Source organism: Camelina sativa, chromosome 13 (assembly GCF_000633955.1).
Source record: "Camelina sativa cultivar DH55 chromosome 13, Cs, whole genome shotgun sequence".
Taxonomy (NCBI): Eukaryota; Viridiplantae; Streptophyta; class Magnoliopsida; order Brassicales; family Brassicaceae; genus Camelina; species Camelina sativa.
This window is the reverse complement of record NC_025697.1, coordinates 8460873-8477088: the sequence shown is the minus strand read 5'-3', so window position 1 is coordinate 8477088 and position 16216 is coordinate 8460873. Positions and strand designations below refer to the sequence as shown.

The following is a 16216-nucleotide window of genomic DNA, read 5'->3' as shown; positions in this document are numbered from 1 at the left end:
ATAAGTAATACTGTACTTACAAAATGAGTTCCTCGCAGCTGAACATAAGTTCATTTTCGTATCTTTGCAAGACAAATCTTTCCTCCGACATGATCAGATTGGCAACGATGCACTTTTTGTCAGAAAAGGGTATTCGACCAGCTCTTCCAGCTCGGTGCAGATAATCTGTAGCCGTTTGTGGGAGATCAAAGTTGAAGATGTGAGTTGTTTCTGGCAGATCAATCCCTCTTGCTGCAATATCAGTAGAAACAAGAAGAAAACCTCCTCCTTGCCTGATTTCCTATAGGGAAGCATGAAGGTTAGTAGCAGAAAGTACACATCTAGGATTCCAATCCGCAGACAAAAGAACCACGTACTGTTAGTGAAGCTGCTCGTGAATTGAAATTCATGTCCCCTTCTAGTAGGAGAATCTCCAGCGAGCCATTGTATGAAGTTTTAAGGAATTCCATTAGTAGAGTTGTCGATGGTTCATTTCCAGCCTTTTTTGACTTCTCAGACTGAAAAGAAGAAACAGAAAAGGGTGTTAAATGGTTAGATTAAGTGACGTTAAAAGGGAAATAGTGGTTTCCAATACCTGCTCCCCGACAAATATAATAGCTGATTCAGGTGCATCAGACTCTAACAAGGCAAGCAGCACTTGATGTTTATTTGTCTTCTGACACATCTGCCAAAATAGAGGTTAGATGTACTTATAGATTAATATCATCACAAAAGAAGTGGAAGGATGCTAAAAAGTTAAGTCTTACAACGAGTCTGTGAAGAAGGCACAAAGGCATGGGCATGATTGCGCTAACATGAACATGGACAACATCCCTCTGCAGAAAAGTTGAAAAAATACAACTGAACTGAGGCCCTAGTTTAGAATTATAATTTGTTATATTCCCAAATGTAGAATTGGGTGGCATCTACAGTAGCCCAAACCATTTGGTTGATTAGCCAAGCCCGAACATAATTCTAAAGTAAAAGAAACATTTCATAAGCTAACCTTTGTCCACTTTTGCTGTATACAGTCATGCACAAAATGTTTATGCTGGGGAATGGAAGCACTGGCAAAAACTGTCTGACGTTTATCGCATGAAGAAAATGATGTCAAAAGCTTCCGCACAGAACCAACTTGTTTTGAAGAGTAGAATAAGAAATCAACCTACCAAAGTGACCGTTCAAATATATACCGGGGTCAGAATATGTTCTGAGCATGATGTTCAATATGCAGAACAGCCTCAATCATTTTCTATGGAGAACAGTACACAATACATACATACAATTGAGAAAGTTTTTACCTCATCTAAAACAAGAACTCTCACAGAGTCAAGTCTAAATATGTGCTTTTCTAGCATGTGACACAAACTTGCTACCGTAGCAACCAAAATTGCTGGTGGCTCAGCCTGAAAAAAAAAAGTTAAACTTTCTGAACTAAATCACAAGAAGATGTGACTGAAACCCTTTAAAAAAAAACTCTTTTGAACAACCTAATCTATCTAACTTAATAAGATCCTAAAATCCAACCTTGAGCCAGCTTTTGTGCCTTCTTAGCGTACCTCCATCTAAAAGAGCCATTACTGAACATCCTTTCACATCAAAATCCGATTTTGCAGCCAACATTCGAGCAACTTTTGTAACCTAAACCCAAAGAGGCAAACAAATTTCAATCATATCACAAAACATATCAAGTCAAAAGTTCAAGATTTCAAAATCAATGCCTACTACTACTAGACTTACTTGCATACCGAGCTCTCGAGTGGGTACAACAATTACAGCTTGCACAGATGATCGTTGAGGATTAATAAGAGAGAATATGTGTAACAGGTAAGTCAATGTCTTGCCTGAACCTGTCTAAGATCACCAAAACAAAAACATAGCAACATTAACCAAAAGTTTCAAAACAGATAATCAACAGAGAGAAGCATGGTGAGATGAAAAAGGACTTGAGCATGAAGGATGCAGTCACGGCCTGTAAACAAAGTAGGTAGAGCTTCTCTTTGTATGTCTGTGGGTAACACAAACCCAATCTCCTCCATTCTACACCATTTTTTCAAAAATATAATCAATAAAGTTTCGATTTTTATTAGTACTTTTCAAAATCAAAAGCAAGTGAAACGAAAGCTTGCCTGTGCAAAATATGCTCTGGCACAAAACCTTGACAGATTTCACGTAGAGTCAAATCAGTTGTTTCAGTGGCACTGTTGCTTTCGATTTCAGAGAAAGTGTCCGCGACGGCTTTGAGGTTAATAATTCGAGAATCAAAGGAGGATTTGAGAGCTCTCCTTGCGGAAGTAGAGTGAAAGAAACTGGGGTTTAGTGTTGAGAAGAGGGAAGGATGAAAGGTTGAGGCTTTAGGGATGAGAGCGAGGTGAGGAACAAAGAGAAGCTGTGACGCCATTGTTGAGCTCCGAAAGAGAAAACTCCGAAACGAAGAATAGATAACTGAGAGATTAAATGGTTTTTTATTTATTTAAAAAAGATAAAATTATATTAAAATGTTAAATTTAGTGATTTTTTTGGAGGAAATTTTACAGTTTATTTTCACAAATTCATTTGTTGAAGTAATTTGCTTATTTTCTGATGGTATTAAATTGCAAACACAAAAGTTTCAACTACAAAACATGAACCTGTTATGGTTTGGGAACGATTATTACGGATTAGTATTTCAAGATCAACGCTTTAGCTTGTTGTTGGATATTTTAACGAATTAACGGGGAATTATGAAAAAAGAAGGGTAAGTTTAGGCATGCAGCTTCGTTTCATTCTTTTAATGGGATGATATAGGATTGTGAGTTTTTGGAATTCCCGTACCTTGGTGATTATTTGTCCTGAAGAGGTTGGCAGGATAAGAAACCGATTCGGTGTAGATTGGATAGAGCTCTGGGTACTGAGGATTGGCATGACTTGTTTCCGGACACGGTCACAGAATATTTGCCAATGATAGCCTCGGATCACAAACCATTGGTGGTTAGTATTGGTGCCAAGCGGCCACGGGGGCGTCAGTGTTTTATGTTTGATAGACAATGGGTTGGTAAAGCGGGTTTGATGGAGGCTATTGCCGCATGCTGGGGTGGTGTTCCAGTCCAAGACCAGCAAAACTTTGTGGCTAAGCTTGGTAATTGCCGACGGGCAATATCTCAGTGGCGAAAAGCACATGTACCTTTTGGGAGGGATGTGATTGAGGATCTTAAAAGACAGTTGGAGGTGGCTCAGGCGAATGATGCGGTAGATCCTAGGGACATATCGGTGTTAACCTCCCGGCTGTGTGAGGCTTACAGGGATGAGGAAATCTATTAGCGTCAAAAAAGTCGGAATAGATGGATGCGTGTGGGGGATAAAAACACAAAGTATTTTCAGGCCCAAACAAAGCAACGCCGGGCTCGGAATCGAATTATTGGTCTGTTTGATAGAAATAATATTTGGTCTACAAAGGATGAAGTTATATGCAGTACTGCTGTAACGTATTTTGAGGATTTGTTTACTTCGACTAATCCTGACATTTTTGAGGAGGCTCTAAGTGAGGTTACACCGGTACTCTCGGAGGAGGATAATGAGCGGCTGACAGCCCCGATTACGGAGATAGAGATACGTAAGGCTTTGTTTATGATGCATCCGGATAAGGCTCCAGGACCAGATGGCATGACCGCTTTGTTTTTCCAGAAGGCCTAGGAGGTTATAAAGTCGGATATGGTTGCTATGGTTAATGAGTTTTTTGTGAAGGGTATTTTTGATAAGAGATTAAATCGGACGCATAGTTGTCTTATTCCCAAGGTTGCCAAGCCTACTCGGATGACAGAGTTGCGTCCGTTTAGCCTGTGTAATGTGGGGTACAAGATCATTTCTAAAATCTTGTGTCAATGGCTCAAAATGGTTTTACCAAACCTAGTATCGGAGACTCAATCTGCCTTTGTGCCATGTCGGCTGATTTCTGATAATATCTTGATAGCCCAAGAAATGTTTCATGGTCTCCGGACTAACCCGTCCTGTAAAGGAAAATATATGGCAATAAAGACAGATATGAGCAAAGCGTATGATAGGGTCGAGTGGGGTTTCGTCGAAGCTTTACTACGGAAAATGGGGTTCGCGGAAAAATGGGTATCTTGAGTTTTGTTTTGTGTCTCTTCGGTCGAGTATCAGGTACTGATTAATGGTCAACCCAACGGGCTGATAGTCCCGGAGTGAGGGTTGCGTCAGGGTGACCCTTTGTCTCTCTATCTGTTTATCCTTTGTACGGAGGTACTTATTGCTAATACTCGGAAGGCTGAACGGGATAAACTGATATCAGGGATCAAGGTCGCTAATAAATATCCACCGATTATGCATTTATTGTTTGCGGATGATAGTCTTTTCGTTTGTAAGGCCGATCGGGTTCAATGTGGGGTCATATTAGATATTTTGAAGAAATATGAGGAGGTTTCGGGCCAAGAGATCAATTTTGATAAGTCCTCAATTCAATTAGGACATAAGATTATTGAAGCGGTAAAAAGTGAGGTCCAAGGGGTGCTTGGGATATCAAATTTGGGCGGGATGGGGTCTTACCTCGGGATTCCCGAGAGTTTGGGAGGATCCAAAACAAAGATTTTCTCCTATGTTTGGGATAGGTTACAGGGTCGAACGAATGGTTGGACGGCAAAGCAACTTTCTCAGGGCGGTAAAGAGGTGATGATAAAATCAGTTGCTACTGCGGTACCGACTTTTGTTATGTCCTGTTTCCGGCTGCCAAAAACTGTCACGTCTAAGCTAACTAGTGCAGTGGCAAATTTCTGGTGGCATTCGGGACAGTCTGGGGGTATGCATTGGTTAGCGTGGTATAAATTATGTGAGAGCAAGCAGTTGGGTGGTTTGGGCTTTAGGAATATTGATGACTTTAATACTGCTTTGTTGGCTAAACAATTATGGCGGCTGATTGAGGTACCCGATTACCTTTTTGCACGGGTGTTCAAAGGCTGGTATTATAAGAATTCTCATCCTATGGATCCGATACGTTCATACTCCCCTTCCTAGGGATGGTGGAGTATTGTTTCTGCTAGATCTTTGGTAAACAAAGGGCTTATTATACGGGTTGGTTCTGGGGAGTCCATTTCTATATGGACTGATCCATGGATACCAGCTCAATTCCCAAGACCAGCTTTGAGTCATGGTCTTTTCTTGGACTTTTCCTTACTAATTTCACATCTCATCGATTGCCAATCTAATTTTTGGCATATGGATATGCTCAGTGAGCATTTTACCCAGGAGGATGCGGCTTTGATCGGGGCTCTGCCTTTGGGTAGTTCACACCAGGAGGACTTGATGGGTTGGCATTATACCAAATCCGGAAAAGTACACGGTTAAATCAGGTTATGAAACGGAACGTTTGGCGAGGCTTCCGCTTTCCCAAACTACTAGGTATGGGCCGAGTATTACCCCCCTCCTAGCGGGAGTTTGGCGAGTGGCTTGTCCACCGAAGATCAGGCATTTTATGTGGTAGGTCTTATCCCGGTGCATATCGGTTACGGCAAAACTGAGGAGACGAGGCTTTGCTTGTGATTCAGTTTGTGCTCGTTGTGGAGCAGATGAGGAAACAACTAATCATGCGATATTTAGGTGTCCACCAGCTCGACAGGTTTGGGCTTTAGCTCAGGTGCTGGTTGGCTCGGTCACTTTCCCTACCGAATCCTTGTATGCAAATGTGGATCATTTTTTGGGATCTTCTAATCCGGGTTCTCAAGTTGCGGCTTTCCCTTGGATCATGTGGTACATATGGAAGGCGAGGAATGCATGCGTTTTTGAGAATGTTATGGAAAAGCCAGAGGAGGTTGTTAGGTTAGCGGTGGGGGATGCAACTACATGGTTGCAGGCTCAGGTGGATGAGGGGGATGAGGATTCGCCTCCTCTTCCACCGGGCCCTCATAGGGGGGAACCGGCAAGCCGGGTTTCTATGCCCACTGTTTTCTCAGGTTACCGGTGCTTTGTAGATGGATCCTGGAAGGCGGGTGATGTTTTTGCAGGTGCAGGATGGGTGTGTTCCTCTTTTCAGGATGACACGCCGATAAGGGGAGCCTCCAATTTCCGCCGTAGTCTTTCCCCTTTGCATGCTGAAGTCGAAGCTTTTGTTTGAGCAATGCGATGCATGATTGATCATGACTTTCGAGAAGTGGCTTTTTATACTGATTGTTCGGATTTGGTGAAGATGGTGTCTTCTCCTCAAGATTGGCCGGCTTTCAAGACATACCTCGACAATATCAAGATGGACATGGAGGAATTTTCATCCTTCTCTTTATCTTTAATTTCAAGAAATGCTAATACTAGTGCGGACTCTTTGGCACGCCAAGCGCGAACCTCTCTGCATCCTGTTTTGTTTGTAAACAATTTCCCTTCTTATTGGCTCATGTGAGCTGATCTTTTATGTTGTTAAAAAAAAAAAAAAAAAAAAACATGAACATGTTCACTGTACAAAAGCCTGATTCATATACATTTAGTGGTTCATAGGAAAAACATACAACATATAGTTTGATGACCTAAACTATAACTTTACTATTTGCTTCTACTTATTTTTGTTGTGTTCCACTTTTCTATGGTTTTGTACCATTGCCATTGGACAACCAAGCTAAAGAGTCTAATTAGGCCACAAAACATAATTTCAATAAAAGCGAGCCAAGAAGATCTCTGAGGGGACATGCCGGCGCTCGCAATAGATAGTAAGAAGCTGATGAAATGGCATGTCACTGTGGATTTTCCTGCTTTGATACCATCGAAACATATCTTGGCTATTTCTTTGGTTTTCATTGAACCAGAAGATGCGGCTATGATGGAAGTCAGCTCCGGCCTCTTCTTCTGTTCTGAAAGCCAAAACAAGAACAAGCAAATGAATTTAACTGAACCAGTTGGACTGGAACTGCAACTAATCTACAAGTCAACTGAGTCATCTGATCAGTATAATTAGACGCCTAAAAGACAATCCACGATCCTAGCTTTCATGATGTATACTTCTTTGTCATACTCTACATATCCATGATGTTTTTTTAATTGGTCTTTAAAACGTTAAAAAAGATTGTGGATTATCTTACCTTCTTGAAACTTGGGTGTATCCGTGTCAGGAGGAAACAAGAGAGTCACATGAATGTCATCAGAAATAACTTCTTGCTGCAACGCTTGCGCTAATCCCTAAAGCCCAAACTTGCTCGCTGAATATGCAGTGTAACCGTAGATACCTGCCTGAAAACAAAAGAGGTAAAAACCACTATACATCACAAAGTCTATCCAAGAAAATGCATCTCTTAACTTCCACAAGTTCTTTCCCAAATTCAAGAAAATGCACAAACTATCACAAGGGCTTTACATGACTAATCAAGAGTGATTCCTTCACCTATATAACTAGGAGACTATGAATCGAGTCGAGGCGAACCTGACCGGCTTGAGAGGAGACGAGAGAAATGGAGGCAGGACCTCGACCTTCCCTACTAGCTTTCATCGCAGGCAAAGCCGCAATAATCACACTGAAGCTCCCAACAAGATTCACATCAATCATCAACTTAACCTCCTCGTGACTCTGTTTCTCAAGCTCCTTCCCAATAAACACGCCTTGATTCACAATTAACACATCGATCGGCCCCGATTCATCAACCGCCTTCGAGACTGCGTCGAAATCGCGGACGTCGGCAGAGAACGTGGCGACCTCGACGCCGGTGGCTAGCTCGATGGATCGTTTGGCCTCGGCGAGCTTTTCGGTTGAGCGGGCGAGGATCGAGACTCGTGCTCCCTCGGCGGCGGCACGGTGAGCGAGAGCGAGACTGATGCCGCTTGATCCACCGGTGATGAAGACGTGGCGAGATTTGATAGCGATCTTGACGGATCTTGGCCGTACGATCAAAGCTAAGATGATGATGAGAAGAGTGATGATGACGAAGAAGAGGAAGAGAGAATAAATTGCCGCCATTGTAACGCTCTTTACTTCACACTAATCGAAGATGATGATTAAGAGACTCATAAGTCATAACAAATCCAATTAACATTAACTAATGAGTGCTTACAATAGAATTATGACCGAAATATTAATCTTACTATTCCTACTGTCTCATAAAGATTAATGTTTTTAGAATATTTTTTTTGTCCCACAAAAATTAATGTTTCGTAAACTTCAAGAATTAATCATTAAAAATATTGAATTGTTATTGGTTTAAAATTAAATAATATTTCTTTAGTCAAAGAAAAAAATATATTTAAACTCAGTAATCATTGTTTTCTTAAAATATGTAAAAACTTCTAAACATCAATTTTTATGACACAGAGAACGGAGTATTACTTAACTAAATTAAAGAGTAATTTATTGTACTATTTCCACTGCCAATTATAATTTAAACCAATATAAAATGAATCTTTTTTTTATAGCAATAAACAACAAAATGTTTTAGAGGAATCTGAATCTCGAGTGGATAGTGGATACAATTTTTTTATATGTAACGTTGAGATTTGGTTGTTAACTTGTTATTAAATTACATGTAGATAAAGAAAATCTTACAAGTATTTTAGTGAAGAACTACAATTTTTTTGCATGCGTTTTTTTCTCTCTTTAGAATTAATTAAGAAAGAAAAAATTAATGTGAATATGTGATATATTATGAAAAACAGAAAAAGAAGTGATGTTTTTTGGAAAGCTTCATCATCATATTATTTTACTCTAAATAGAAATACTAAAAGAATAAGGAGATTTTTTTTTTTAATAATGGCATAGAGAAAAAAGAAAAAGAAAGAGAGAGATGGGCATGTGAGTGGCAAAAGACAGAAGGCGTGTGAGCTTGTGACAGTCTTTTGGACTTCGTAGTAGATCTGACTTCTTCTTTTATTATTCAGACAGTGTGGCAAACTCGTCTGCGATGTCCCATAGACATTGATTGATTGGAGAGAGAGAGAGAGACATGGAACATTTGCTAGTTTCACATGGGGCTTGTCTTCACACATTCCCTCTATCAATCTTGTTTTGTAATCAACCAAGAAAATTCACATACTTAATTTTAATTCAATCCTTAAAAGATTACAAACTGGAAAAAAAAATAAAGTCAGTCAATCTCTAAAATGATGAACAAAGAAAGAGTTACATAATTAAAAAGCAAGAGCAATCTTGGAACATATCTCCAAGACCTTCCTTATACAATCCTTTATTTATTCGCTGATTTACAAAACAAATAAATCTTATGCATCTAATTTAACTATTAAGAATTGATCACACATAATCATGAATCTTTCAGAATAAATTTAATTAAGTGTAGATAGATGATGCATCTCCGTAGGTTCTTCTCGGGATAGAAGCATGGACGCTAGTGTTCATGGTTCTCTTGTTGTTGTGAGTGGTGAGAGTACTTCTTGCGTTCTCATGATTCTGCTGATACTCTTGTCTGTTTTGTTGAAGAGAGTGTTGTTGCTTGGCGTTGAAGGAACTATACTTCCCTTGCTTCTGATAATGATGAGGTCTTCTTCTTGGCTGAGAAGATTTAGGGATGAACACACCAGTCCCTTTGCTTTGTTCTTGATGATACATATATGGAGCCGTTTGGTAACCTCCTCTGAACAGACCCTGTTCCCACAAAATTTTCAAGAAACACAGTTAGAGAGAGGGAGATAGATGCATATAGAGAGGAAGAAGTGTATGTATGGACAGAGGAACAAACCTGGAATGAAAGAGAGGGGGAGGAGGAGGAAAGAGAAACAGGATTTAGCTGCTCATCTTCATCCATGATGAGAAGAGAGATCTGTTTGCTTATGTCTGCAAAGAAGACATCATCATCAAGCTCTAACTCCATAGCCATGTATATCTTAGCTTCCAAGTGTCTCAAGACTTTTGTTGTTCTGTAGAAACAAAGTCTTTTTTGTAATTTATTTTTGGTTTGCTTCAAGTGGAGTTCGAGGGAATGTTGAAAGGGTCAGATAAATAGGCAAGACAGAGTTGGCACTTAGAGAGAGAGAGAGAGAAGAGCATGTGGGTGGGAGAGTGGGTCCAGAGAAAAGAAAGAGATTTTTTTAACAATGTAAATCTAATCTGGCTAAGTCCCCACTCAACACAACATGAAGGACAGAAGGAGGAGGTTGTGTATTGATGTTATCCAGTTGTTACGTTTTTAAAAAGATAGAATCAAAGCTCATACACAACACAACCCATATTCACTCTGTTTTTATTACCTTTTAACACTAAACTTCTCATATTTGACCATAAACTTTGATAGATTTACCAAATTACTACTACTAATAGGTTATCAACAAAATCTGAATAATCGAACTGAACCAATTTATTACTCATCTAGTTACACTTGGTTTACATTACTTATCATGATACTGGTAAAAAAGAAACACTATCTATAATAGGGCCTAAGGAAATANAAGACATCATCATCAAGCTCTAACTCCATAGCCATGTATATCTTAGCTTCCAAGTGTCTCAAGACTTTTGTTGTTCTGTAGAAACAAAGTCTTTTTTGTAATTTATTTTTGGTTTGCTTCAAGTGGAGTTCGAGGGAATGTTGAAAGGGTCAGATAAATAGGCAAGACAGAGTTGGCACTTAGAGAGAGAGAGAGAGAAGAGCATGTGGGTGGGAGAGTGGGTCCAGAGAAAAGAAAGAGATTTTTTTAACAATGTAAATCTAATCTGGCTAAGTCCCCACTCAACACAACATGAAGGACAGAAGGAGGAGGTTGTGTATTGATGTTATCCAGTTGTTACGTTTTTAAAAAGATAGAATCAAAGCTCATACACAACACAACCCATATTCACTCTGTTTTTATTACCTTTTAACACTAAACTTCTCATATTTGACCATAAACTTTGATAGATTTACCAAATTACTACTACTAATAGGTTATCAACAAAATCTGAATAATCGAACTGAACCAATTTATTACTCATCTAGTTACACTTGGTTTACATTACTTATCATGATACTGGTAAAAAAGAAACACTATCTATAATAGGGCCTAAGGAAATATTTGTTATGGCTATAAGATCATAGAACAGCCACATCCGAAGACAGTCTGTGGTTGGCAATTGAGGAAATGGACAATGATCAATTTGGATTTCGGAGAGAGATAGATAGAGAGAGAAAAAATCTTAACTCATTTGATATGATATGGTTTGGGCATAGTGTTTGAGTGAAGTAGGGTCAGACACCAATCCTACTTGATAGTTCATTAAAAACGATTTCCCAAATGAAGCTTGATGGTCTATATATGTATAAAAATATATGATGTTTATTCATCTTGTTGGTCTTTTGCTTATTTAATTTGCATGTTCGGAACTGTTGACCTTTCAAAGGAGGATAAATGAACAAAAGAGGTCGTAGAACAACCTTATCTCCTCACCCATACTACGTTTCAAAAGAGTAGCTTAAAGTCTCTTGAGATCATATGAAAAGAGAAAGGTGCAAGCAAAGTATAGCCACAAACTGAAGAAGATAAATGAAAAAGATAAGTTTGAACCAAAAGAAATATATACAACAAGTATAAGTCATGAATGAGTGCACCAAGGGGCGCGCAATCTATTGTCTTGTCGTTACGAGTGACGTTTGTTCTTTGTAACGACTGGTTAAAATAAAACATTTCGGTTAATGTAAATTCGAAGACACAAGATCAACTTTTTAACGACTCTAAACTGTTTTAGTCCGGAAGGTCACATCTTCGAGGTTAAGAACAATCATATGAACCGATCTGTTTGGAGTAACTTTTTTTCTTTCTCCATCACGCAGTAAAAGTCTGCTATCATAGCTATAAACGACAAACAAACAAAAAAAAGGACCAAAATAAGAACCGGACAAGTCAACCTGCCCAATAATCTCTCAATGGATCTAAGCTTTGGCATCAAAGGGTTTCTCTGTCAGGTTTTATGCTCCAATGGCTGTATCCATGTCTGTAACAACATCGGCTCCTTTGAAAACAACCCTTAGCTTTGTTTGAATCGACTGTTTCTCTTTGTCCTTGAGAGATGTCCCAGTTACATGGATAGTATCCTTCTGGACTCTTCCCATGAGGTCATAGAGCGGCTTGCTTAGGTTTTCTCTGAGCATCTCTTCAAGAACCGGAGGTGCCTGCATGTAGAGATTGCTTTCGCCATATGTAACACTTGCTTTTGACAAAAGGAGCTTCGGGTGATCTTCAAGCATCTCAATGAACTAGGAGAAAGAAAAAAACATGAACAAAATGGTAAAGAACTGAGACGCGGAATTTGAATGGACAAACAAAGAGCATACTTTGGCACGAGTGAATTAAAATATAGCTAAAGGGCAGAAAAGCCTGGACAAGGCGAGAAGACCAAAGAAAATAACAGCCAAGCATCTACGCAGGGATGAAAGTAAATGCATCAATGGAGATAGCAGCAGAGAAGATCAATTAGCATGAAAAAGCAATAAATGGGTAAGAAAATCAAGGGTAATCGGTATTAAAAAGACAATGAGATGATAAAGCGAGAGGAAGGACCTTTGATAATGTGATTGAGGTGTCCAGCTCAATCAGAATGCCCGGACCACATACAAGACAGTCGTCGAGCCTCGGGAAGTCTGTCACTTTAGTGTAAAGACCCTCTCCACCGTTATACCTTGTGAAAATGAAAAAAATTGCTTGAGGATAGTTTGTACAAAGACACCAACACTAGCAAGTAAGGCAGAAATAAAGAAAAAAAAAACATACGTCAGATAGTTTGTAAGTGTTTTGCTGCATGCAGACACAATCTTCAAGGTTTCTAGCGCACAAGCTGCTGATATAATCGCGTTGGTGGAAGCAATCGCCGGTATAATGTTTTTAACCACACCCTATATAATAAAAAATCCTCCTCTGATAATTTATTCATGAATACAAATAGCATATGATTTATTTGTGCATACTTAAATGGTTGCAAGTACTTCAGCCGGTTACTCGAAGTAAACAGACAGAGAAAGTGAGAATGGTTACATACTTGTGTGAGAGAGTATGTGACACCCGGAATTCCAAAGAGCTCAGCTCTCCTGATAGCCTGTGAAGATAATGGCAAATATGAAACAACCCCAAATTAAAATCCACAGCATAAACAAGCAAAAGAAAGACTAACCTCATCATAGACCCACTTCATATGTTCTGGGACATCAGGATCGAACGATCTTCCTTTATGAACCTGCAGGAAGAATAGACTTCACCATGACTAAACCAAAATACATATCCACATGGAAAAAAGAGTCTCTTTCAAAGAGCCTACACACATACCTCATCCCACTTAATTAAATGAGCATATTCAATGCAATGAGCAGCATTCCTAGGGGTTTCAGCAAGAGTGCACAACGGAAACTTCACTTGAGGTGGGAAAAGCCAAATAGTGCACTCAAAACAGGGTGTAACTCCAGGCATTATAACTCTAGCATGACCCTTGAAACCTTCAGTTCCCCCATCTACCATCGGCTTGATTGTGTCTCTTACTGGAGCATCATCTTCATTATACTCTACATACATTTTACAAGCACATGATCAGGCAGAGAACTTATAAAGCCAAGAGTTTGGGTTGACAGTTTAACGTTTAAGAATTTACATACCAAGAAAGCCACAAGCTATCCCATTGATGTATTTCCGAGCTTCCATGGAATCAAGACCAAGGGCAATGATGTTAAAATCGTTATAAAAGTCAACCTCCTTGTCTTCAATACGTGAAAAATGCGGGACAATCTCAACCCCGCTCACTCTCTCCATGACACGCTTAGCTGCTACCTCTGCCTTAGGCTTTCCCACGTCTTCAAGTCTATAAAAGAACACCAACATTATCAACCCAAACAATCGTGCAACCATCATCAATTCCCACTAACAATTTCACAAATCTTACTGAGCAAAAACAAACTTCAATTTTGAGGGCTTTTTCTAGTGGTGAAGCCAAGTAGAGACAAAAGTAAGGAGGAGGAGGAGGAAATTGCCTGAATAGGAACTGGCGATTGAGATTAGTAACCTCGATACGGTCCATATCAATCACATCGAGATTACGAAAACCTGAAAGAGCCAAGTCCTTGAGAAGCTCACAACCCAATCCACCAGCACCAACCACAAGGATTTTCACAAACTCCCTTATGTCATTCCTCAGCTGTATACCCCAAAACAAAAACTAAGCTCAGGAAAACCCATAGAATCGATACAAAAATTTACAGGAAAAAAAAAAAAAGGCGTAAACCTGGGGTCCGGGAAAGAAGCCCGGGTCAACGAGATTCCCATGACGGAGAAGAAGCTTGTCGAGGTCTCTAGACTTACTCTGAGGAACATCGTGATCAGCCATAGAGAGAGAGAGAGAGAGAGAGAGAGAGAGAGTTACGGAGATTGATCACGGAGGAGAGAGAAGCTCGAATACTCAAAAAACCCGACACACTGCCACAGAGCTCCGAAACCTCACTTTTTGCCTTCTCTTTGAGCCGACCCTTATTGGGTCAATATTGGGCTCGACCCAAAACTCTTTTATATTAGGAAAAAGCACATTTTATTTAGACCTTGATATTATAATATCCTTAGTTTAAATTGGACATTTAAAAGATCTCTATTTTGTTATTTTAGCAAATCTATCTTCTTAGATNTTTTTTTTTTTTTTTTTTTTTTTTTTTTTTTTTTTTTTTTTGTGTGGATAACTTTGACTATCTATAGGATTTTTAACATATTTTTGGCAAATTTTCCATTTTACTGTCCAAAATTGGTTATAAGATATCTTAAGTAGTCTATTATTAAACTTTCCAATCTCCCAAAATTTATTAAATAAACAACTAAGGGATAAATCAGAACCAATATCCTTTTAGTTTTACAACCCCAGCTTCTTATCTTCAAAAACTAATTGAACACACTTAATGGGTTTGTTAGTTTGGTTGATGCAGGCGGTTGCGGCAGTGGCAACGGATGCAGTTGCGGCAGCGACAACGGATGCAGTTGCGTTTACGTTTTTAATTGTTGAATCGAAACAATGTTTAAAAATGTTAGACGCAGTTCGCAGCGTTTGCCGCAGCGTCTTGGCGCATATACCTGCAACAAGCAAACAAACAAACATACATGCGTCTGCCGCAGCCGCAGGTACCTACATCAACCAAACGAACAAGGCCAATAACTTCGTGTTCACACCTCATAAGTTTTTATGTATAAAACTTCTCTACCCACTCAATCGCGCATTAAATTACATGATGTTATTCTTTTTAAATTTGTCTGTGATAGTATATTTATATTTGTTTTAAATATTTATCCAAATATTCTACATTTAGAAACATTTTAATATTACGCTAAGATCAAAATATTTATTTTTTTATTTTATCTATACTATTAAATGGGAAGCACACTTAGAGATTAAAAAAAAAAAATAAAATAACATATATCCATGTTGCCAAACAGAGCCACTTGCCTACATAAAAAAAAAATTAAACTTCCCAAAAACAATGGTAACAACTATTAAAGAAATAAATGATTAACTTTTTTATAATTGGTTATAGATTTCGTATATATATTTTGATATGGATATAAATCATAAATAATTAATTTTGAATATATTAAGTTTTCCAAATATTTTTCTAAATTAAATATTAAACTAATGATTTTCTCCTTAAATTTAACTAGAACACACCGTCACTATAAAAAAAAATTAAAACCAACAAGATTACAAAATGAAATTTAAAATATTATAAGAAAAACAAAATTATTTCTATTAATAATTCCTTGAATTTATATAGTTATTAAAATTTTATAAACTAATAAGAGATTTACGCAATTAATAACATGCCAAAAATGTAACTTATTATTTAACAAGATTTCTATAACAAATGAATCTAATTAATTTCAAATAGTATTTTTGAAAATAACTTAATTTAAATTTAAATAGATGATTTATTTTAATAAATCTTGAAATAAAATCAGTAATTATTTACCAAATTTCTAAAATATAGGGATTATTTCTAAAACTAACCTTATATATTTACTCTCATTGGTTTAATAGGAAAATCTAGACAATTAGTTCAAAATCCAAATCTAATTATCCATATAGATTCAAACATATTGTATATGCATTAACTGAAAACTAAATAAGTTTTTAAAAGATTTTATATAATTTTTTTAGTTTTAAACGTAAAGGTAAAAATATTTACTCTTTCGAGCTTATAAATAGAGTAATCGACCTAACATTCACATATCATATACACCACTCTAGCACTATTTTTGTTTGTATCTCTTTGTTTTTGCAAAAAAAAAAAAAAAAGTGTCTTTGTATTAAGTTTATGATTTATGATTCTTATGATTTGTT

The 16216-nt window shown here is 38.0% G+C and overlaps 3 protein-coding genes and 1 pseudogene across 3 annotated transcripts; all 4 read right to left on the bottom strand.

The window, feature by feature from the left end:
• On the bottom strand, positions 17-2414 carry LOC104735985 (DEAD-box ATP-dependent RNA helicase 58, chloroplastic-like). The gene is made up of 10 exons (XM_010455889.2): positions 2109-2414; positions 1926-2019; positions 1720-1833; positions 1507-1620; positions 1281-1385; positions 986-1144; positions 747-815; positions 575-664; positions 357-497; positions 17-280 (listed from the first exon to the last, which is right to left on the bottom strand). The coding sequence occupies exons 1-10, from the start codon at positions 2378-2380 to the stop codon at positions 17-19; spliced, it is 1422 nt and encodes a 473-aa protein (XP_010454191.1). The 5' UTR covers positions 2381-2414.
• On the bottom strand, positions 6407-7983 carry LOC104735983 (annotated as a pseudogene).
• On the bottom strand, positions 9010-9875 carry LOC104735982. The gene is made up of 2 exons (XM_010455884.2): positions 9630-9875; positions 9010-9535 (listed from the first exon to the last, which is right to left on the bottom strand). Exons 1-2 carry the CDS (start codon positions 9765-9767, stop codon positions 9221-9223), a joined length of 453 nt encoding a protein of 150 aa, XP_010454186.1. The 5' UTR covers positions 9768-9875; the 3' UTR covers positions 9010-9220.
• Positions 11534-14343, bottom strand: LOC104735980 (NEDD8-activating enzyme E1 catalytic subunit-like). Its single transcript, XM_010455883.2, has 9 exons — positions 14126-14343; positions 13875-14038; positions 13503-13705; positions 13180-13412; positions 13028-13090; positions 12896-12952; positions 12631-12752; positions 12421-12538; positions 11534-12116 (listed from the first exon to the last, which is right to left on the bottom strand). Exons 1-9 carry the CDS (start codon positions 14225-14227, stop codon positions 11829-11831), a joined length of 1350 nt encoding a protein of 449 aa, XP_010454185.1. The 5' UTR covers positions 14228-14343; the 3' UTR covers positions 11534-11828.